Source organism: Medicago sativa, chromosome 5 (assembly GCF_051527215.1).
Source record: "Medicago sativa cultivar Bolivia chromosome 5, Bolivia_mono, whole genome shotgun sequence".
Classification (NCBI taxonomy): domain Eukaryota; kingdom Viridiplantae; phylum Streptophyta; class Magnoliopsida; order Fabales; family Fabaceae; genus Medicago; species Medicago sativa.
In genome coordinates this window covers 47457621-47480977 of record NC_140753.1, presented here as the reverse complement: position 1 = coordinate 47480977, position 23357 = coordinate 47457621, and the positions used below count along the sequence as shown (strand labels likewise).

General features: G+C 35.5%; 2 protein-coding genes and 2 pseudogenes across 2 annotated transcripts; 1 reads left to right on the top strand and 3 right to left on the bottom strand.

Moving 5' to 3' along the window:
- Positions 1-3122: 3122 nt before the first annotated feature.
- Positions 3123-8146, bottom strand: LOC146922519 (uncharacterized; annotated as a pseudogene).
- A 647-nt stretch (positions 8147-8793) lies between these two features.
- On the top strand, positions 8794-13703 carry LOC146922518 (uncharacterized). Its single transcript, XM_085711547.1, has 3 exons — positions 8794-8817; positions 13005-13095; positions 13612-13703. Exons 1-3 carry the CDS (start codon positions 8794-8796, stop codon positions 13701-13703), a joined length of 207 nt encoding a protein of 68 aa, XP_085567673.1.
- Positions 13704-15716: 2013 nt separating this feature from the next.
- Positions 15717-17134, bottom strand: LOC146922517 (putative F-box/LRR-repeat protein At3g18150; annotated as a pseudogene).
- A 4835-nt stretch (positions 17135-21969) lies between these two features.
- On the bottom strand, positions 21970-23138 carry LOC146922516 (F-box protein At1g60400-like). Its single transcript, XM_085711546.1, has 2 exons — positions 22230-23138; positions 21970-22122 (listed from the first exon to the last, which is right to left on the bottom strand). The coding sequence occupies exons 1-2, from the start codon at positions 23136-23138 to the stop codon at positions 21970-21972; spliced, it is 1062 nt and encodes a 353-aa protein (XP_085567672.1).
- Between the last annotated feature and the right edge of the window lie 219 nt (positions 23139-23357).

Genomic DNA, 23357 nt, shown 5'->3' with positions numbered 1-23357 from the left:
AAGCTGGTAAGTCCGAAGCGAGGTGTCTTCACCTCGTGGGCGGGGATCTTGGTGATAAGAATGCCAAAGCTGCGGCATCTACTTCTTTGAATGAAAAGGTGACGGTCATTCGGCACAAGGACTTTGATTTTCCAAGGTATGACATTTTTATGATACTTGGAAGATTTCTTTGTTAATTATGATGTATATTGTTTATAACGTTTGTTTATAGGTACATGGAGGAGAAAGTTGCCCTGGAGGACGTTGATGTTGACGCGGGGTTGAAGAGCGGTATAGTGAGTTGGTGATGGATCTTTGGGGAATCCGCTCCGAGGATTCTCTTGATGAACCATGTGATGGAAAGAAAACATCTCCACTTGGAAAAGAAGCATAAGGATGCGAGTGAAGATGCGAGAGAAATGGCGGCACCGGGCCGGTGGCCTTCAGATTAGATTGAGTAAGGCTTTGGAGTCTAAAAGGTGGCTGAAAAGGCTTCAAAAACCTGGAGACGAAGTTGGCGACTTCTAACTGTGAGAAATAAATGAGAAAGAAATTTAGAACTGGAGGAAGAGGTGAAGATGTGTAAAGGCGCTCTTGCCGAATATTTCGACGAGGGCTTTGAACGCGCTCGTGCCCGAGGCTTTTCACTTTCATCCCGAAATAGATTTCGATGGGCTTGATTCCTTCAAGATCGTTGTGGATGGGGAGCTGGTGGATGAAGAATGACTCCGGTGTTTTCGCTATCGTATTTTGGTTGAATTGTAATTTATTACGGCGACCGCTTGTGGCACTCTTTTTGAACTTATTTCGGGGTGATGCTCCTTTTATTTAGCCTTGAATATTTCGTATGGATTTGTTACCTTGTTCAAACAATTTTCTTTTTTGTTGGTGGCAATGTTGTTATTTACGGTAACATTCATGATTTTCTTATGTTATTTTTGCTCGTAAAAATGTTTCTTGGCTTTAGTATAGCGAAAAATAATTCGACTCGAATCCACTGCGACCTTTGTCGCCTTGGTACGCGAAAAAATAATTTGGCGACGTTGTTGACTCGAATCCACCTGCGACCTTTGTCGCCTCGGTGTGGCGAAAAATAATTCGGCGACTTTGTCGACTCGAATCCACCTGCAACCTTTGTCGCCTCGGTGTGGCAAAAAATAATTCGGCGACTTTGTCGACTCATTTTTCCTCATTGGATTTTGATGTTTTAGGCGAATTTTTTCTCTTCCTCGATATGGTGAATTTTTTCCTCATTGGTTACTTTCTTATCTGTAGACACTTTGGTGAAAGAATAAACAATATAAATAACAATAGCTCATGCTTTTGAAGAAAATAGGGTGCCTCGTTAAAAACCCCGGCCCTTGCGGAGGAAAAGAGTGCTACCCTATCCCTTTTTATTAATGAATAAAAGATAATAACATACGGGTGCCGTTTAGTCTAGCTTGCCTTATTTTAAAGAATGAAAAAACAAAACATGAAAGATGTTAACTATAATAGTGACGTAAGTTACGCACATTCCAAGTGTGTGGTACTTGCTTCTCCATTCAATTCTTCTAACTTATATGCTCGATGGGGAAACTTTTCTTTGATTACGTAAGGTTCTTCCCTATTCGGAAACATTTTTCGATACTTGTTGGGGCGACAACTTTGTTTCAAAACTAGGTTGCCCTCTTTCATCTCTCGGGAATTACTTAGGAGTTGTAACGACAAGGTGCTCTTTGTTTGGCGGTGAACCCTCGATGTGAGCTTGCTCCCTTATCTCGTCGATCATGTCCATATTACACCTAACTCGTACTTCGTTTGCTTCTTTATTAAAATTGCCCCTTCGCTACGTAGGGGTGTCTATTTCCACGGGAAGCATGGCGTACGTAAAACTTGTTTTACGCTAGGGTTCACATATAGATGACCGCAAGCGATGTCGGGATCGATTCAAGGCATTTTTTAGGGTTGCTAGACGAATAAGTCTAGGTTCTTTCGTAACAAGTTCGTGAGGGCGGTTTCTTCCGTTTGGTTCAAGCGAATAAGTCTAGGTTCTTTCGTAACGGGTTTGTGAGGGCAGCTTCTTCCGTTTGGTTCAAAGATGTTCAAGTTTTGGTCGTTTGATGTGCTTCTCGGACCGATGGCTATCTCTTTCGGGTCTTCGGTAGGCTCCGGGCATTCATGTCGAAAATCTTCTACGGGATATAAATCAATCATGTTCACATCATGAATCTCTTCATTGTTCACCTTCCTTTTCCCTTTTTGTAGTCGTACGCTACTATGATAACATTCTCTGGCGGCTTTTTGATCACCATTAATAGTTCCCGGTTTCCCGTTGTCTAGGGGATAATTCATTACCAAGAATTTAGTAGATAGGAATCCCCCTAACAAATTAAAAATGGGATGCCCGATAATTATATTATAAGAGTTGGGTGAGTTGACTACAAGGTACGACTCGAATCGTCTTCATCGAGATCCATAGCCAAAGGTTGTCCTTAGAGTGATGTATCCTTGCACATGAACCTGCTCTCTAGTGAATCACGCCGGTGTTCCCCGAAAAGTTGTAATCAATCCCCATTCTTTCAAAGGTTTCGTAATATAGGATATCAGCCGAACTCCCCTGTATTTATCAACACTCTTTTGGTATCCCATTTGAAGATTTGGACAACAATGACCATAGGGTCATCATCATGAGGAACGACGTCTTGAAAATCTCTGGGTGAAAAGAAAACGTCGGGCTCACGTTACGGTGCTTGTTTGTTATCTTCTTGGCATAACATCACCTGTCTTATATATTTCTTGCGATATGAACTAGATTCACCTTCACTGTGAAACCTCCGGAGATAGTGACGCGATGCAGAAGCGTAGGGTTAGCAAGCGCTAAACCTAGATAGAAAAGAACAAGTTTGCAAGCGATAAACTTTAAAAATAGGGTTGCAAGCGACAAACCTATCAAATTAAGGGTTTCCAAAATCCATCCGAATTGAGAGAAAATCTCGAATAATTTTATTGACTCAAAAAGTGTGTCTCTTAGGCTACATAAGTTACGCTTATATAGTGAAAGAAATAACAAACCTATGGGCCAAAATAAAACAAAACAAAATAATAATAGAAAGTTCTAGAAAATCACTAAGATTTGGCTAAAATAAAATACTATAAAATTACTAAGGAAGCCCTCCTACATCGGTCTCCTCCACCTCCGAAGAACTCGACCCCGAGTTATCATCTTGATAAAGGACTTCATCTGCATGGTATTCATGAATGTCCGCCATATTTAAAGTGTTGGAAATGTTCATAGAATGCGGAAGTGCTACCACATATGCATTATCATTGATCTTGCGAGTCACTTTGAATAGGCCATACTTGCGGGGTTGTAGCTTGCTATAGGTACCAACGACAAATCTCTCTTTTTGCGAAACACCATCACATCATCCCCCACATTGAAAACCTTGACTCTTCACCGTTTATACGCATCAACTTTATTTTTCAACCCGGGAGCTTCTAACTTGGCCTTGACGGGAATCTTTCACAATTATAATCTCTTCGGCCATCTTTTAAGCGGCTACGCTAACTCCGGGAGCTTTACGCAACTTAATCAAATCAACCACATTCCTAAGGACGAAGTGTAAACAAGTGCAACGGGTGTTTTTCGGTAGCGAGAATGCACAATGCTATTATAAGCGAATTCAACTGAGGTAAAGCCATGTCCCCCTTTGTTTTGGTTTGTCACCACAAACACGGTGAACCATATTTCCCAAAGTCCTGTTTGTGACCTCGGTTTGTCCGTCGATGCAGGGGTGAGCGGTAGAACTACTATTCGGTGATCTTCTAAATAATTTCCACGAGTAATCCCGAAATGATTGAGGAATTTGGTGTCTCTGTCGGAGGTAATAGATGTAGGAACCCCATGAAGGCGCACAACCTCTGCGAAAAACGGTTTGGCTATGTTGGATGCATCCGCGATCTTCTTGTAAGCAATGAAATGGGACATCTTGGAGAATCGTTCCACAACCACAAATACGAGAGTCCACACCTCGTTGGGTACGAGGCAAACCCATCACGAAATCCATAGATAAATCCTGCCAAATGTCATCGGGAATGGGTAAAGGCATGTAAAGACCAATGTTACGTGAGTGACCTTTAGAAACTTGGCAAGTGTAGCATTTCTTGACAATGGTTCCAACATATTTTCTCGGGTGTGGCCAATAAAACCTTTCTTCTAGACTAGCAATGGTCTTATCTCGCCCCATGTGTCCACTAAGACCGCCACTATGTAGGTCCCTAATTAATTTCTCCCTTAAGGATGAGCAAGGAATGCACGGTTGGTCTCCTTTAATAAGGTATCCTTCTCGAATATGAAAATCCGCACAAGGACGCGCCTTGCATTTAGCCCATAATTCTTTGAACTCGGCATCACTCTCATACAATTCCTTCGGACATTTAAAACCCGCAACCTCTTCTACTAAAGTGACAAGCAAAGAAGCTCTCCTACTAAAAGCATCGGCTACCTTGTTAAGAGCACCAAATTTATGCTGAATAATAAAAGGGAATTTTTGCGAGAAAACTTACCCACCGAGCGTGCATCTTGTTGATTACTTTCGACTATGGAGAAATTTCGAGCTTGTTAATCGGTAAACAAAATGAACTCTCTATGAATCAAATAATGCTCCCATTGGCGAAGGGCTCTGAAAAAAACGTAAAATTCTTGGTCATAAGTACTCCATTTTTGGCGAGCTTCACTCAACTTCTCACTAATGAAAGCAATTGACTTCTTCTCTTGAGAAAAAACAGCTCCTATTCCATTTCCACTATCATCACATTCAACTTGGAACACCTTTTCAAAATCGGGAAGATTTAAGACCGGGGTGGTACACAACTTCTTTTTATTAAGGCAAAACTCGATCTTTCTTGGAACCCCACTTGAACTTTCCTTTCTTCAAACATTTTGTGATTGGTGCGGTGATAGTCTTTGAAATCTTTAATAAATCTTCTATAAAAAGTGGCCAGCCCGGTGAAAACTACGTACTTCGATGGCTGATGTTGGTGCGAGGCCAATCTCCGATAGCCCTCACCTTTTCCTCATCAACCTGGTTTCCTTCTTCACCAACTATAAACTCCAAGAAAAGTAACTTGTTGATACTGAATGTGCACTTTTTCATATTAATGTACAACCGATTATCTTGTAAAACTTGCAAAACTAGCGTCACATGTTCCAAGTGCTCTTTCTTGGACTTACTATAAATCAAAATATCATCAAAATAAACTACTACAAAAGATCCAATAAAAGGCCGTAGAACTGATTCATTAATCTCATGAAGGTGATAGGGGCGTTTGACAATCCGAAAGGCATCAATAGCTATTCATAAAGTCCATCCTTACTCTTGAAAGGCTGTCTTCCACTCATCTCCGGGTCTATTTTTGAAAACACCTTAAACCACGACAACTCATCAAGCATGTCTTCTAAACGGGGAATTGGAAACCGATACTTGATAGTTATCTTGTTGATGGCTCTACTGTCGACACACATCCTCCACTGATTTTCTTTCTTTGGTACTAAAAGGACCGGGACGGCACAAGGACTCATGCTCTCACGAGTTGAATCCCTTTCTTAGTAAATCCTCAATCTGCTCCCTTAAAATCTCATTCTCTTTAGGACTCATGCGATAATGAGGAAGGTTTGGTAGACTAGATCCCGGAACCAAGTCTATCGATGTTGAATGTCTCTCATGGGAGGTAAATCATTTGGGAGCTCATCTCGCAATCGGCTTATTGAAATCTTTTAGAATTTCTAAGACTTCACACAGTATCGGAATCTCTTCTTTCGAACATTCATTAGCCCTTTGATCACAATTGGATAAAAACACTCGGTCTCCTTAACGGTATCATCAAGTTCCTTTTCATTACGAGTCATTACTAGGAAGCTCGTTTCCTTCTCTTTCGGGTTCTTATCAAATTGTAAAACGAGGTGTCATAGCAATCTTATGGGTTCCCCAAGTAAACAACATCACATTATCCCGTCCCCGATAAGTAATATCATTATCAAATTTCCAAGGTCTACCAAGTAAGATATGACAAACATCCATATCAAGAACATCACAAAGTACCTCTTCTCTATAATATTTGCCGATGGATATAAGAACTTTGCGGGACGGCGTAACTCGTACCGAGAGATCCCTTGCGGCCCGGCCAAGAGAGTATGGCTTCTCATGAGGCTCCGTGGGAAGCTTGAAATAATCCACCAATTTTTTGACACCAAGTTCTCCGTGCTTCCATTATCAACTATCCGTGTTATTGACGGAACAACGAGTCTTAAATAAATTTTTGCGTTGGCCTTCCTCTTTGGATGCTAGCAACGTTCGTTGAAGCACAATGTTCATTCTCTCTTCGAATCTTCCTCGGCAAACTCAACTCCTGCGTATTCATCTTCCTTATCAAGTTGCTCATCATCACCATCCAAACCTTCTGCTACTCCGGCAACCTTCCTTGATGGACAAACATTGGACTTGTGACCCTTCCCACCGCAGGTAACAATTATCACTACCGAGGCCACGCATATGGGTTGTTGTTTTTGGATGGGGGCTTTGGTGGAGGTGCCTTTTGCCGAAGCTTGCTTGCTTTGCTAACGGGGTTTGAATCTTTGATTTACTTGCACTATTCTCTTTGTCATCGGCTTGGTTACGTGGAGAATATCTTACGAAATTTGAGAAATTTACGGGGACTTCTCTACTAATTACGCCTTCAAAACTAGGTTGAACGCTTCGGCAACGGTTCAAACGATTCGTAATCCCATCTTCTCTTGCAATGAACTTTTCAAACCACTAATATAACGAGCCACCTTCGATTCTCGGACTCGCCTAATTCATTACGTTCGAAAAACGCAAAAATTCGGTCGTGTACTCGGATCACTTGCCATGAACACATTTAATATACATCTTATATAGAATACTGTTCATAATCTTCGAGTAAAAATCTATCAAGCATCAACTATTTCATCTTGCTCCAAGTTCGAATAGGGTGTTTATTTTGTCTACGCCTACGAACAACGAGCTTATCCCACCAACCGGTTGCGGTACTTTTCGGCCTTATCGCAACCATCTTAACTCGCTTTCTGTCGGGACGTCCATGACTTCGAAAAATCTATCAACATCGATCTGCCATGCCAAGAATTCTTCTACTCCCATCGTTCCATGAAATAGGGGAATATCGGCCTTAACGCGGTAGTCTTGGTGATTCCCACGTTCACTCCCATCATTGATCACGACTTCCTACTCATCAAAACTCAAATCATCATCGGAAGGATTGTTGACATAATGAATCTTAATATCCGGAGTTGGTCCTCCTCCCTTGTTGTTGCGGTTGTTGTTGTTTCGGTTGTTGTTGTTTCGATTGTTGATGTTTCTATTGTGGTCGTCGTTTCGTTGTTGTTGTTTCTGTTGTTGTTGGCGAGGTCGTCCACCTAAGCCGTCAACGTTGTTATCGAGCCGTTGTTGTTGTGGATAACGCTGCCATCGATGCTGCAAGAGTTTTCATGGTCGCGGCTAAACCGTCAAAATCTGCCTTGGTAACCGGTTAATCTCCCATCACTAATCACGTTACGAAAAGAACGGGAGAAACTCACTCGATGCCAAGCGACGCGGTACGGAAAAGTAGGGTTAGCAAGCGCTAAACCTAGATAGAAAAGAACAAGTTTGCAAGCGAAAAACTTGTGAAAATAGGGTTGCAAGTAACAAACCTATCAAATTAAGGGTTTCCGGAATCCACCGTAATTGAGAGAAAATCTCGAATAATTTTATTGAATCAAAAAGTGTGTCTCTTAGGCTGCATAAGTTCTGCTTATATAATGAAAGAAATAACAAACCCGTGGGCCAAAATAAAACAAAACAAAATAATAATAGAAAGTTCTAGAAAATCACTAAGATTTGGCTAAAATAAAATACTATAAAATTACTTAGGAAACCCTCCTACATCGGATAGTGTTTAAAGTGTGTCTTTTCTCTTCTCTCTACCCCTCTTTCCTGGCTTCCCGCTGCGGCCTCCGCTTGTCTTCGCCTCTCTCCCCTTGAGCATATCCTCTTAATTTCCCATTTTGTATTAGTCTTTCAATTTCTTGCACAGGGTGGATGCGGGAATCGGTGTCGTGTCCTACGGCTCTATGATACTTGCACCATTTGTTCTTGTTGGTTCCCATGGTACGAAAGCGTGGTGCCGGTGCTTATGGAATTAGCTTAGACTCGTAAACTTCCTTCGGGATGCGCTCTGGTTGAGTGTTTAACGGAGTAAAGTCGTACGAGCGTGGTTTGGCATTATAGGGTGCATAAGGTCGCCTTTCTTGCCTCCTGTAAGGCGCACGATCCTTGTTTGACGGTGGTTGATAATTTCTTCGCTTTGAGTTGCGGGAGGCACGCTCTTTTATGTCTCTTGCTTTCTTCTCTGCATTGCTTTCTTCTTCTTTGATGCGGCACTCGGCTCTAGCGATGATCTCGTCCATGGAGTCGGCGGCCTTGTGAGCTAAAGATTCGTTGAATTGTCCAGCCCTCAAACCATTAGGAAAGCTCCCACAAACACCTCTTGATTGGGGTTGATTACTTTGATGGTGGTGTCGTTAAATATTGCAAAGTAGCCTCATAAAGATTCGTTATGTCCTTGGCGGACATTGAAAAGACCGGTGGCGGGTACCTTTTGGTGGCAACTTGCATAGAATTGTTGGATAAGCTTCCTTGTCATGTCTTGATAACCTATGATGGAGAATCGTGAGAGATTCATGTACCAACGTAGGGCCGCGTCGGTGAGAGTTCTGCTAAGAGCTTACATTTGAGAGAGTCGGTGGCTCCGACGATGGCCATGCGAGTGTTGAACGATGTGATATGCTCCATCGGGTCGCTTTTTCCGTCGAATGACAAGAGGTGAGGCGGCTTGAAGTTTTCGGAAACGGCTGCATTCTAGATTTTGGCCGAGACGGGTTGGGGCTCGGGGTCCTCCATCTCGCCGTGGTGGGACTCGTCCTTTTCTTCTTGTTGTTTTTACGCTAGATGGTTTCCACCGAAGTGTGTAGAGCTTCATTTTGCTCCCTAAGTTGAGCGATTTGAGTTTTCAAAGTTTCGACTCCTTCGGGGGTTGCCATTAGGATGGCTGGATCGGTCACCTAAATCTGGGTGATTTAGGATTTTGAAGTGAGAGGTTGGAATTGCCAATCGTAGAAGTGGTCTACGATTCAAAAGGGTTTTTAGGGTTTTCAAATCACGATTTGCGATTCGGAAAACGTGGTCAAGACTAGTTTTACCTTTTCCCATAGACGACGCCAACTTTACTTTCCAAAAAGCACAATAAGGGATTTTAATGTTAAGTATCGTATTCGAGAGTTTAGGCTGATTATTGGATGCCTTGAGAATGCTCTCACGGGTTTAATCATTAAATAATATACAAACCTTCCGGTGGTTTAATCATCAAATTTATGCAAATTTGGCTTATACAATACTCGTGTTCTATTACAAGTTGCTACTTGCCAAAGTGAAATTGTAGAAAGTAGAAACTCATACTTTTGCTTTGACAATGTCAAATCTCAAAAAGAAATCCAAGATTAAACATATAGAAATCAAAATTGGCATGTAAAGTATAAACAAGAAGATAAATGTCATATAATTAGCTTAAGTTCTAAATTCATACTTTCTTTTAGCTTAAGTTCTAAACGGCTTTAGTTAAATCTCACTAGGCCATATCAAAAGAGGATTGTAAATTGCAAAATTTGACAATAAAGTATAATTTTTTTATCAAGCATCTATTAAATATTTATTAAAGTTGATGCCTCATGAATTTCCAATTTTGCCCCTTGAAGGGGCAATTTGGTAATTCAATTATTACTTACCCTTGGAGAGTGCCACCTCATCCAAATATCACATTTTTTATTTTATTTTATTTTATATTATTTTATTTTATATTTTATATTTATTTTATAAGAATAAAAATAATTCTAAATTCGATCGCTTCTACATTGTCGTTGTGGGAGATTAAGGTATCGTTTGACCCGACTTTTTTCAACTTCTCTACATTTTTAAGGAGAAGTTAGGCCAAACACAATATCAATTAAATACTTACTAAAAAAATACATTTTTTGAATGCATAAAATTGAATGGAATGAGCTTTCACAAGGACCTCTTTTCAACTCATGTTGGGAACCTTTTCTTTTATTTTTTAATATTATATCTCAATATGATTTTTTTTCTTCCATTTAACTTAATTTTATTTACTTTTTTGAACCGTTCCATTTAATTTTTTAAGGAGGTTCCATTTAATTTTATTATCTTTTTTTCAAAGGAATTTTATTATCTTTTTATCACTTATATATTTAATTTCAATATCGTTTAATCACCACAAACTCACAAATATTTTTATTCACGTTGTCATTTAATGATACCAAATATTTTTATTTCCTTGCGCGAATATATACACACACACACATTAACGTTTACGGTAATATTTTATGTACGTCTGTCTATATTTTTGTTACGCCAATGCATATAATTTTTTTTAGTGTTGCTTGGTTGCGTGCTACCTCGCCGATTTTTTTTAACTATTTTCCAATTTTTATATTTTTAAAAACTTTTAACTATTTCCCAATTTTTTATTTTTAATTATTTCCAAATTTTTTCTCTCAAAGTCGATTGCTTCTACATTGCCGTTGTGGGAGATTAAGATATCGGTTGACCGGGTTTTTTTTTCCTTCAACTTCTCTACATTTTTAAGCGAAGTTAGGCCAAATACAATATCAATTAAGTACTTATAAAAAAGACACTTTTTTTAATGCATAAAATTGAATGGAATGAGCTTTGGCCAAAAGTTGTTGAATGCTACTTCAAAAAACTATTTATCGACAATTTATTTCACAAGCATCTCTCTTCAATTCACGTTGGGAACCTTTTCTTTTATTTTTTAATATAATATTTCAATATTTTTTTCTTCCATTTAATTTTTTTAACCGTTCCATTTAATTTTTTTAAGGAGGTTCCATTTAATTTTATTACCTTTTTTTCAAAGGAATTTTACTATCTTTTTATCACTTATATATTTAATTTTAATATCGTTTAGTCATCGCAACCTCACAAATATTTTTATTCACTCTGTCATTTAATGATACCAAATATTTTAATTTTGTTTCTTCAACCTCGCTAATATATACACACATACATTAGCGTTTAGAGTAATGTTTTATGTGTGTCTGTTTTTTTTGTTACGCTAATGCGTATAATTTTTTTTGCCGTTGCATAATGTGTATGATTATTTTTATAAAATTTTGATTTTAATTAAAAGTAAATTTATAAATATCTTTTCTTCAAAAAAGGTATAGATGCCTAGAAAAATTATACTTATATATATATATATATATATATATATATATATATATATATATTTTGCACCTTTTGTATTGTAACAAACTATGCATATCTCTTTCTTATTCAAAAAAACTAAACATATTTGTTTCCATGACACCAACAATGTGACAAATATAATATCATATAATATAAATTCTTATATTTTTGAAAGACACCAAAAATATGGTATTCTTATAACGAAATTTGTTATAGAGTATAATTGAAATAGAAAAAACCAACTATTTTGATATTATTTATGTTATTATTTCAGGCTCCTTAAATTGTTTCTCCTATTCAAATATTTAACAAGTCATTTATATGATGATACAAATTTGTATTCATGTTACACAAAATAAAAGTTATTGAGTAAATATAGTATTTGTATAAAAAATATCTTTTATTTTTTAACATTTTTAGCCTTCGAGAAAATATTTTAAACATTTTTTTATTTATTATGTTAGTTCATAATAAATTCAAAGTTTTGTCCTCGTGAGCTTAGCTCAGTTGATAAGAACAATGCATAAATATATACCAAGTCCGGGGTTCGAACCCCGGACACCATAAAAAAAAATTCAAAGTTTGTACAATATTTTGCCAAACAATATTTAACTTATAAATAGCTTTAAAACCAAAAAAAAAACAAAGAAACCAAACAACTTTAGCTTCTTTCTTAAAGACGTTTATTTTAACTTTGTTTTGAAGTAACTTTTATACCGTAAAAAACTTTGCCCAAGCGGTATCTAAGTTCACATTTGGGAACAACTTGTTTCACTTTCTTCTTCATAAGAGGTCGTTTTCTTCCTTTTTCCATGGTTACGAGACCATGCATGACTTGAGTTGACTGATTTTTATGGCTTGAGAGGTTCATTTTTCGACACTATTTTAGTTTTTGCTTCCTCATAGGTGTTTTTCTTCCTTTTTTCACGATTCTCGCATTTTAAAGGTTTTATTTTTTGTTTTTTTTTCAATTGTTAGTGAATTATGTACCGAAATTGTTATGTTGCATGACTGTAGAAAATTATTTCTTTGTTATGTGGAGTATAGTAGAGGCCATGATGATTGAATTTTAGGTCATGGTAAGGTATTGACACAATTGTTATTTTAGTTTAAGTACTTGTAGTTGAAAAAATTGATGCATGTGGATTATTTTAGTTTTTGTGAGTAATTCTAAAGTTGTAACAGTTTTCATATTTGGTTTATTCTTTCCTATATTATTGAGTCGTACGAAAGTTGATTGGTGTAAATTTGTTTTGGTCATATCATTGAGGTCCGAGAAAGTTGATGATACGAGAAATTTGTGCATTTAAGATCGGGTTGATTTGATGATACAAAAATTGATCACATAGAAATATGTTAGCTTCTTCGATATCGAATGAACAAAAGGAATAAAATTAAATGATGTATTATTGTATTTTTATAAAGGACTTTCAATGTCAAGGGATTGACTACATTAAGGATCTCAAAAATGATTTGGAGATTTGGAAAATAAGATTTGGAGTGCCGGATTTTTTGATTATATTTGGTAGTAATGATAATCAACATATGAAGCTCATTATTTGTGATGCAAAGGTTAGATGAATTAGTTAAGATTTGTTGTAATTTCCTTTATGATTTATCGATGTTACTTATTAGTGTACATTTTGATTTATTTATATTTTTTGGTTTCTTTCTCGGATTTAGGGTGATCGAGTTCATGTAATAACTCGATATAGAGAATTGAAGCATTGGAATGCTTTGATCGAGGAAAACAAGACTTATACTTTGTATAATTGTCATGTGTTTGATAATGACATTGCATTTAATCCCTTTAAGGTTGTTTTTGGTTCTGGTACAAAGGTGCAAAAGTATGACAAATTAACTAACGTTCTTACTCATAAATTTCGTTGTAAGTCATTTAAGGAAATTCAAGATGGAAAATTCAAAGCTGACGTTTTATATGGTATAGTTATGTGCTTTAATTTATTTCCGTGTTTTCTCCGATTATAATGTTCTTATAGATGTAATGTTTTTCTTAAGAAATCATCGGGATTCTTTATTAGATTGTCAAGTCAACGTCAATTGGGACTAGAAAGAAGCCGTGTACGAACATTGTGTTGAAAGATAAAAGGTATTATTTTCTAATTTGTCGGCATCGGATGATAGGATTTTGTATAAGTTTGATAATGACACGAAAGATGTATTTGCTTATGCGGTGGGAATATGGTTGATGTAACACTATGGGAAAAATACTTCGTAGCTTTATCATTTACCATCTATTTACCTTGAGTTATTTGCTTTCATTTTGTAGTCAATGGCAACCCAAATATATGTAACAATTGGTCGGGTTCGAGGCTGCTCATCAACCTACATCATCCGATTGTTGAGAAGTTTAAGACTTAGTCGGTTTGCATTATGATTTCACAATACGAGTGTTAGAGTAACTTATTATTTCACAATCTGATTTGATTGTTTTTTGACCATGTTTCTTGAATTGTTTTCGTGACCTTAACACTTCTCAAGCTCGAGTCAAAGCTTCGGTCGAACTTAAGTCGAGTTCGGCTTCTTCTCAACGCACTTCGTACAACGATTTTTTCAATCTGTCTCAAGTTAGGCCAATTGTTGAAATTATAAACTTAGTCGAAAGGTACTGCACTTTTTTTTATGCACAAACATGCTTTGAATTTTTTTACGCACAAATTAAAAATACATATTGCATTATTCTTTATTTCATGTGCATAATTTGTGTTAGTAAACATACCGCATCAATATTTGAAAAACAACTAAATTCAATCCTAACCCGAGTTTGGATAATATTATTAGAGTTGCACCAAATGTTCGAAGACATCAATGTCAAATGGTTCTAGCTATAGATGCACATGCGGGAGCGATGCTTAATTTCCGTTTGTTTCAACAATGTTAATTGGCCAACGCCCAACGGGGTACATATAGTCCACATGCATGCATTTATCTAGACTTTATAAGAAGATAATAGGAAGATAAATTAGAAGTCATGGTACATTTTCTTTAGCTTAAAATCAGTTATGCTACCTTCATTTTATAAATTATATGTAACTATATTTTTATACATTTTATCCATGTTAATATGCATTAGACAAATATTGCGGTTATTTACTGTTTAGCATTTCCCAAGCGAGGTGTCAAGAACAATTCTAAAAGAAAAGCGCAAAACAATCACTCTCATTGATGACCGAGACACGAGAGAAAGTGTAAGTGTCGCCTCATTACCGCCGAAAGAGCAAGCTATGAAAAATACTTGGGTGGGCGGTGGTTCAATTTGCAGAGAACGTGTGATGGAAGAAGGTGGTAAGCTCATCTTTGATCTCGAAAAGTCACCGAAGAACTTGCACGTTCGAGTTGTTCCAAAGTAGGTCTTTGCTTGAACTATTTGAACTTCTGCTATTTTGGCGTATCGCTTTGAATTTGTAATCGTAAACTATCTTGACTTTGGGATGCCATTTATTCTTTTCATTTTGTACGATGTAAATATTGGCAAAAATCCCTTTTTGGTTAGTCTATGACACTTGCGGTCTCTTTTATAAACCTAACTATTATGTAACGTTAATATGCACATTGTTGGTTCCTTCATTGGTTCTAATTAGTATCATGTTAATTATAATGTTATTTTCCATACTCTTGAACAAAATGAGATTTGTGTAATATGCTTGCTTGATTTTCACATTTATGAACGTCGGCAATTTCTTAGAAAGATGCGGCTATTTTCCTTAATTTGCTCATTTCTCCTTTATAACAAAGTTTTTTAAAAATCCGGTAAAAGTTATTTATTTAGAATATCCGAGTTTATGCAATATTCATTAATTTGCTCATTTTTCTTTTGAAACAAATTTTTTACAAGATATGTTATTCAACTTTGTGCGAAGCACGGGTTTGTAACTAGTTTCCATATGAAAGTACATAAGATAATTCCGCATATAAATGACCAAACTGATTCCGCCTCAATGCAACAACTAAACCAAGCAGAAAGCTTTTGAAAAATCTTAAAAGAAAAGGAGAATTTTTGCTTTCTTCCAACTGAACCATTGAAGTCCAACAATCATTTGTGTCAGTGTGTGTGTCTATATATATATATATAGAGAGAGAGAGAGAAGAGAGAGAGCATTGTATCAAATAATAAAAGAATCAATAAAATAACCCAACATATATAAGCTCTATTCTTCAGTGAACTTGGTTATGGTTTCAACTTAAAACATAATACCATTTAAGAGTACAAACTTGTATAAACATCCCCATATATATATGTATTCACAAAAGTAGGCCATTTTCATTTTATCAGACAATACAAAAGCTGATGATAATAATCAAAAGGAAAATAAGAAAATATCAAGAAAATATGAAGTCAATCCTTAGGTCAGCATCTTTAAAATTTTAGAGGCACTATGTTGCACACAACCGGAAAACAAAAGCTGATAGCAATCAAAAATATTCAAATGAGACAATTCGAAAACTCATCAACTTAACATTTTATCAAACATGTATACAGAAAAAATTCAAACGAGTTAGACAAATAATCAACATTCTATCAAACATGTAAATGGAGACCGAGGGAAACAAATATATAAGAAGGAAAAAACCAAACCAGAAAAATTGTGTTTTAAAAGTTGAAAGGACATTTACCTTCATAAGGTAAGATGTCAACCTTTGCTGATGGTGCATTTTGAAGCAAAAGTTCTACTAATCCTTTAGGTATGGATGAAGCTACTACTTCTATTTTAAGTGACTTCAAGTTATACAAGGCAGGGAATTCAACCTTCAATAAATCAGGAACTAAAGAAAGAACCTAATCAATGATGCAAGACTTCAAGTCAGCAAGTATGGGAGACAAGATGTTGTAATAAAAAATGAAAACTGATAAATTTTCTCAAACACAATCATTCACTAAATTACCTTAAGAGTTCTTGAGGTGACTGACAATGATTTGATATTTGCAAGCTCAACCAGCCAGTTGAGTAGAAACACAGGATTATCTGCGTAAGTTAACCACATTCCTACATTTAGATTTACATCTTCGATAGAAGAGAGATTGCTATTGCTCGAACCAAGTTTCTGTAAAGGAACATGCCCACGATATAAAAAGGTACGAAGACCTGGTGTGGATAAATGAAATTTCATCTCAGACTTGGAAAAGCCAGTTCTTATTGTTAAATTGGCTAGTGTGGCACTCACTATGCAGAGGTTTAAATAATCACGAACTATACAACCGGTAATGACCAAAGTATTTAATTTGTTTAACGTTGAAAAGGGATTGACACGACCATCATCGCCGACACAAAAGATAAAACGATGTAGAGACAAGTTGGTTATTTGTGGTAAATTCAGAAAATTAGGAAATAAATTTTGATGAGAATAACAGTCAATTGTGAGTTTAAGAGTGGTTAATGTGTGACATGAAAAGAAGGAAGGGGGAAATTGTGGACTAAAACAATTGACATCAACTTGTAATTGTTGGACATTATGTGAGAAAGCATATTTCAAAATTCTTTTGAGTAAGCGAGGGTCCATTGTACCTGAACGGTGAAAATCGAGGGCTAGCAGTGAGGTAGTGTCATTGCGAAGAGACAAAACGTGAGAAACAAATTTGGTAAAACCCTTGAGATTTTTGGAAAGTGTATAGAACTAAATTTAAGGGAGGAAAGATGTTTCCAGAGATTGTTCCATCTTGGGGACAATATGCATGTTTGGAGTGCAAGTTTGGTGTCTAGAAAAGAGAGTATGTGAAGTAGAAGACAATCAGACAAGTCGCTAAGTCTGTCTTGGTTAGGGTTAGGGTTAGGGTTATGCCTTTGTCTCTTCATCGTGATTATCACACACAGAACAAAAATTGCAATTATGCGGCGGCACTGAAGCAAAGTGTTGTATCGTTGATACAAAGAAGTGATTGAAGAAACGAGATTATTGATTTCACGATGGAGTTGGAATCAACAAACGACATATATCTATATTACTTTAATTTTATCACCAAATAAAATTTCCTATTTTTTTGCCACTATTTTTTATTTTGAAGAAGTTTTTAGTAAAACATTAATTTTATCACCAAATAAAATTACCTATTTTTTTGCCACTATTTTTTATTTTAAAGAAGTTTTTAGTAAATAGGCAAAAATCCTCCGAAATTGTAATTTTCGTCAAAAACCCCAACTATTAGGAAATTTCAAAAAACCCCAACTATTAGGAAATTTCAAAAAAAACCCATATAAAATTGTCAAATGTTAGTCAATTATCCTCTTCGTTTGTTTTTATTGTTACACCATATGACATGACAGTTAACCCTACATGTGTCACATCCACGTGTATTGAACGTTATGTAATGTCATAGGGGAGTAATAGCAGAAAAATGGACGAGAGAACTATTGGAACAATAGTAAAAAATTAGTTAAAAAGATGTTGGTCACCGAAGAGATTATTTGGTTGAGTCTTATACTAGGTCCCTCTATTTAAGACGTTTCGCTACATTGCCGAAAATTGTGCAAGTAGACTATCAACTACGACGCCCCGGGAAAAACAACTCGGCTAATACTATATCGAGTCCTGCTACATATTAGGATCCGTTCTAGAAATACACCTTCAAATATGGTGTTAAGACCATTCAAACATGGTATTGATATCATTCTATTATGGTACTAAGATCACTCTAATATGGTACTAAGACCACTCTAATATGTAGTTTCCACCACTCTAACCTCTAACTCTTACAAATGCATAAAACATAAAAAACGAGACTATTCTTAAGATTGTTCTCATTTTTCGAAGGGGCACTTTATCTTGATTCGAGTTTAATTGGTATATATTTCAAAATTTGTGTTTCTTCTCATTGTGAAGCTTGAAATAAGAAAGAGTAGCAGCTTGAAAGAAGAGAAAAAATACAATTAGAAGTTACACGAAGAATTATACAATATTTTTTAGGCTTCATGCCAAATTTGTGGGATTGATATTGAGATATAAAAAACTTTAAGTAAGACCTGTAGGGGTGTAAGCGGTTCGGACAAAACCGACGAAACCAAACCAAACCAAAAAAGGAACTGATCTTGTACGGTTCGGTTTAAAACTGAACCGAACCAATCTAAACCGACCTTGTTAGGTTTGGTTATCGGTTTTTCATTTTGAGATTCAAGGAACCGATGAACCGATCCGATGGTAATCCCACTTCCCATTTTACTAATATTATCGCTCCTCACAATCTTATGATTAAGACCAAAATTAAATCCCAACATAAAAATACTTCACTTTCTTCCATCATCATCTCATTATCACTCAACTCTTTGAGTATGTTTTAATTTCAAGATTATATATTTATTTTTTTTGAAATTTTTGTGTTTGATGAATGATGGATGTATGTATATAGATCATGGATGATTGAAATATTTGAGTTTGATGAAATTGTGTTTGATGAATGATGGATGGATGGATCTTAGATGTATGAATATTGAGTAAGGTTAGTTATAAAATGTTGTTTAAAAATTAGATAACACGAAAAAACACAATATGAAATACAAAATTCTCTTAAATATTTTAGTATGATATATGTCGTATGCACGAAATAGAAACTTATAAGAATATGAATATTTTTTAATTGTATTTCAAATAAACCAATCAACCGAACCGAAACAAACCGAACTAAACCGATTTATTTGATTCGGTTCCTTTTTTAAAAAAGAGTGAAAACCAAACCAACTAAGATTCCATCGATTCGGACAATTTTTTGACTGAAAATCGAACCAAACCAAACCATTACCCCCAAAAGATATGTAACTATTTTGGGTAGCATTATTTAGATTCATGTTTCTACTATTTCATTGTTATTTCTTATATTTCTTTCTTCATTTCCTCTTTAACATCTTGATCTTTCTTCCGTCTTTCTCAGTTGAAGTGTTTTTCCCTATGAAACTTCATGTCCTGATTACATGTTTCTGTGTTTTTGTTGAAGATTTATGGGGAGAACCAAGCAATACTGAGTAAAACACAAATGCTCTCTGTATGATATGGAAATGTTCAGTACCACTAATATTTCTGTATGATATTTGTTAAATGTTCTGTACCTACATTTGTTTCATATGGTGTATAGTGTAAGTAAGCAGCTGTTACACATGTTTCATATGGTGTAGTGAGTACTCTGGGAAATTTCAAATATCAGTAGCCGGGGCTATTTGGTGTTTGTTACTAGACACCATAAATACCTATTTGGAGGAGCCAGATTTCTCATTTACTCTAGCACCCACAAATGGTATTGACTTTCCAAAGAATGAAGTTGTAATTGAAGATCTGTCCCTCCTTCAACAGCATTGCATCTTATGTCCAAGAAAAGAAGAAACTACATGATATTGGTCGCATTCTCAATATTTCCACCAAGACTTCCATTCCTTCCTACAATGCCTTGTTTCAAAGCCTTTTACTAAGAATGATGGGATGGATAGTTTGGGATTTTCTGTTAGTGACATTTACGGCATGCAAAATGGTGGTATAATTTTAGCCTCACAATGTGCTTTGTTAAGTGCTACTCCTCTTAAATAGCCTCACAATGTCCCTTCCTTCTTTTTTCCCTTCATTTTTCCTAACCTCGTACACTCTACTCGGTGTCGTATCAGACGCATAATATACTCCAGCGTGAAAACACTACCCCAGTGTTTCCTAAAATCTACTAACCGATTATTACAAGAATAATTAGCAACCTTGAATTGCAAATATAATCGTACTTTTTTTTTTGTCTTACTAAATTAATCGTACTTTTTTTTGTCTTACTGAGGTAGAACACAACAACTAGCAAAAAAAGCACTTTGATGAGTAAAAGAAATTTAGAATTTTTATCTTTGTGATAGTGTTGATTTTGAGACAAGAAGCCTTCATTTTAAACCAATAATCAAATCGGTTTGATTCACTGCCTTGTTACTTTATTATTATATCTACTCTCTCATTTTACTAATTATATTATCGTGTCTTATGAAACTTCTGTTCAGCATTTGGAGTGCTATTCTTGCAAGCTACTTCCATGTGAACATTCAGGGCTTACATATTATTGTCCCTTTGATATGATAAATAATAGCTTATATTTGGTATTAGAAATAACGGATAGAGATCTCCTGTTGTCTCTCATGCAGAACCTGTTGTCCCTAATGCAGATCCTGGTGTTACACGCATCACGAGTCACGCCTACTGAGAGAGATCTCCTGGTGTAACACATTCTAACATAAATTCCTAGGAAAATGTTTGTGTAATGAAGGGATAGCAAGAAGTGAGAGATAAAGATATATAAAACATGTTGAATAGATAGGGGAAAATAAAGGATGTCTAAATATTATTGTTGTATAAACTATATAGTGACATAGGAGGATTCCAACAACCCTTTATTATTAAAAAAATTGGATAGACATTTGAGTCTCCTTTTATCTGGAATTCTTGCCCATGTGCGAAAAATATGATCCTCTTGGGTTGTTTTGAGGAATTTTTTGTTCTATAGGAGAATTACGTTATTATGTCCTCATTAAAACAATTAGAAAATTGCACTTAAGGCACCTAGTAATTGCTCAAAGGCACCTAAAACTGACAAAAATAAGATGGCCTACAAATTAAGATAAAAGAATCAAATGCATGACCAAAAACTGTTGAAATATATAAATCCCCTTAAAGTATACATAATAAATGAAATAAAAATAGAAATGATAATTTAGTAGTAAGTTACAGGAAAACAAATATATTTTAAATATCCTATCTATAGCTAGGTAAATATTTCTGGTGGAAAAATTCTTCGCATTAAACTGCATCCAAGCTTATTCCGGTCTCTTGTGAAAAAACTACTGCAAGTCATAACTTTTCTGCAAAACCCATTTCTATAACTTTTCTTCTCATAGGAACTTGGTTTCACCTGATAAAATAACAAAACCATTAAGAATATGGACTTATGTTTGAAAGAAAAAAAAAAGAGTATGTACTTATATTCACTTCCCACAAATTCATATTACAAGCAAGTCATTTACACAATACATGATACATCCAAAAATCAAGAAAATAGGAAGTCAGCATCTTTAATATTTTAGAGGGGATATGAAGCAAGAAATTGGTAAGACTATTCCTTAACATTCTATCAATCAGAATTAACGAAAAAATTCAAAGGAGTTAGACACATATTCACACATTATTATATCAAACTAATAAAGAGAAATGAATGAACTAATGAAAAACTACTTGCAATCTTATCACAAACTAGGCCATTTTCATATTACAAGCCATATATGTATTCACACAAGTAGGCCATTTTCATTTTATCAAACAATACAAAAGCTGATGATAATAATTAAAAGGAAAATAAGAAAATATCAAGAAAATATGAAGTCAATCCTTAGGTCAGCATCTTTAAAATTTTAGAGGCACTATATTGCACACAAACGGAAAACAAAAACAGATACCAATCAAAAGGAAAATAAGAACAAAAAAAATCAATGAGACGATTCCAAAACTCACCAACTTAACATTTTACCAAACATGTATAAGGAAAATAATTCAAATGAGTTAGACAATATAATTAACATTCTATCAAACATGTAAATAGAGACCGAGGGAAACAATAAATAGAAGAAGGCAAAAAAGCAAACCAGAAAAATTGTGTTTAAAAGTTGGATGGACATTTACCTTAATGAGGTCAGATGTAAACCTTTGCTGATGGTGCATTTTGAAGCAAAAATTCCACTAATTCTTTAGGTATGGATGAAACTCCCATTTCTAATTTAAGTGACTTCAAGTTATACAAGGTAGGGAACTCAATCTTCGATAAATCCGGAACTAAGGAGAGAACCTAATCAATGTGACGGAAGACTCTAAATTAGCAAGTATGAAAGAAAAAGTCTTGTAATCAAAAATTAAAACTGATAATTTTCTCAAAACAAACATTCATTAAATTACCTTAAGAGTCATTGAATTGACTGACAATGATTTGACATTTGTAAGTTCGATCATCCAGTTGAGCAGAAACATAGGATTCTCTACGTCAGTTACCCACATGTCTACATTAAGTTTTACATGTTCGATTAAAGGGAGATTGTTATTGCTCGCACAAAGTTTCTGAAAAGGAACAGGCCCACGATAAACAAAGTTACAAAGATTTGGAGTGGATAACTGAAATTTCATCTCAGACTTGTAACAGTAGGTTCGTATTGTTAAATTGGCTAGTGTCGCATTCAATATGCAGAGGTTTAAATAATCACGAACTATACAACCGGAAATAGCCAAACTATTCAATTTGTTTAATGTCGAAAAGGGATTGACGCAGCCATCATCACCACCACAAAAGATAAAGCCATGTAGAGACAAGTTGGTTACTTGTGGTAAATTCAGAGAATTAGGAAATAAATTGTGACGAGGATAATAGTCAAGTTTGAGGTTAAGGGACGTTAATGTGTCACATGAAAAGAAGGAAGTGGGAAATTGTGAAATTAAAAAATTGACATCAACTTGTAATTGCTGGACATTATGTGAGAAAGCATATTTCAAAATTCTTTTGAGTAGACGAGGGTCCGTTTTACCAGAACTGTGAAAATCAAGGGCTAGCAGTGAAGTTTTGTCATTGCGAAGAGACAAAATGTGAGACACAAATTTGGTGAAACCCTTTAGATTTTTTGGAAAGTGTATAGAACTTAATTTAAGGGAGGAAAGATGTTTCCAGAGATTGTTCCATCTTGAGGACAATATGCATGTTTGGACTGCATGTTTGGTGTCTAAAAAAGAGAGTATATGAAGTAGAAGAAAATCAGGCAAGTTGCTAAGTCTGTCTTTGTTAAGGTTAGGGTTATGGTTATGCCTCTGTCTCTTCATTGTGATTAACTTCAGAGAAAAGAAAAGCAATACTACGACGGTTATATTTCCATGGTTGAAACAAAGTGGATTTAAAGACCAATAATGGTTGAAACATTGCGACTGTTGATTCACCTTTGATTGCCACGGTTGATTTAAATGTTTATTTTTGCCACGGTTGATTTAAATGTTTATTTATTTGTTCTCATACGATGAACCTGTTTAAAGATTCCAAGAAAC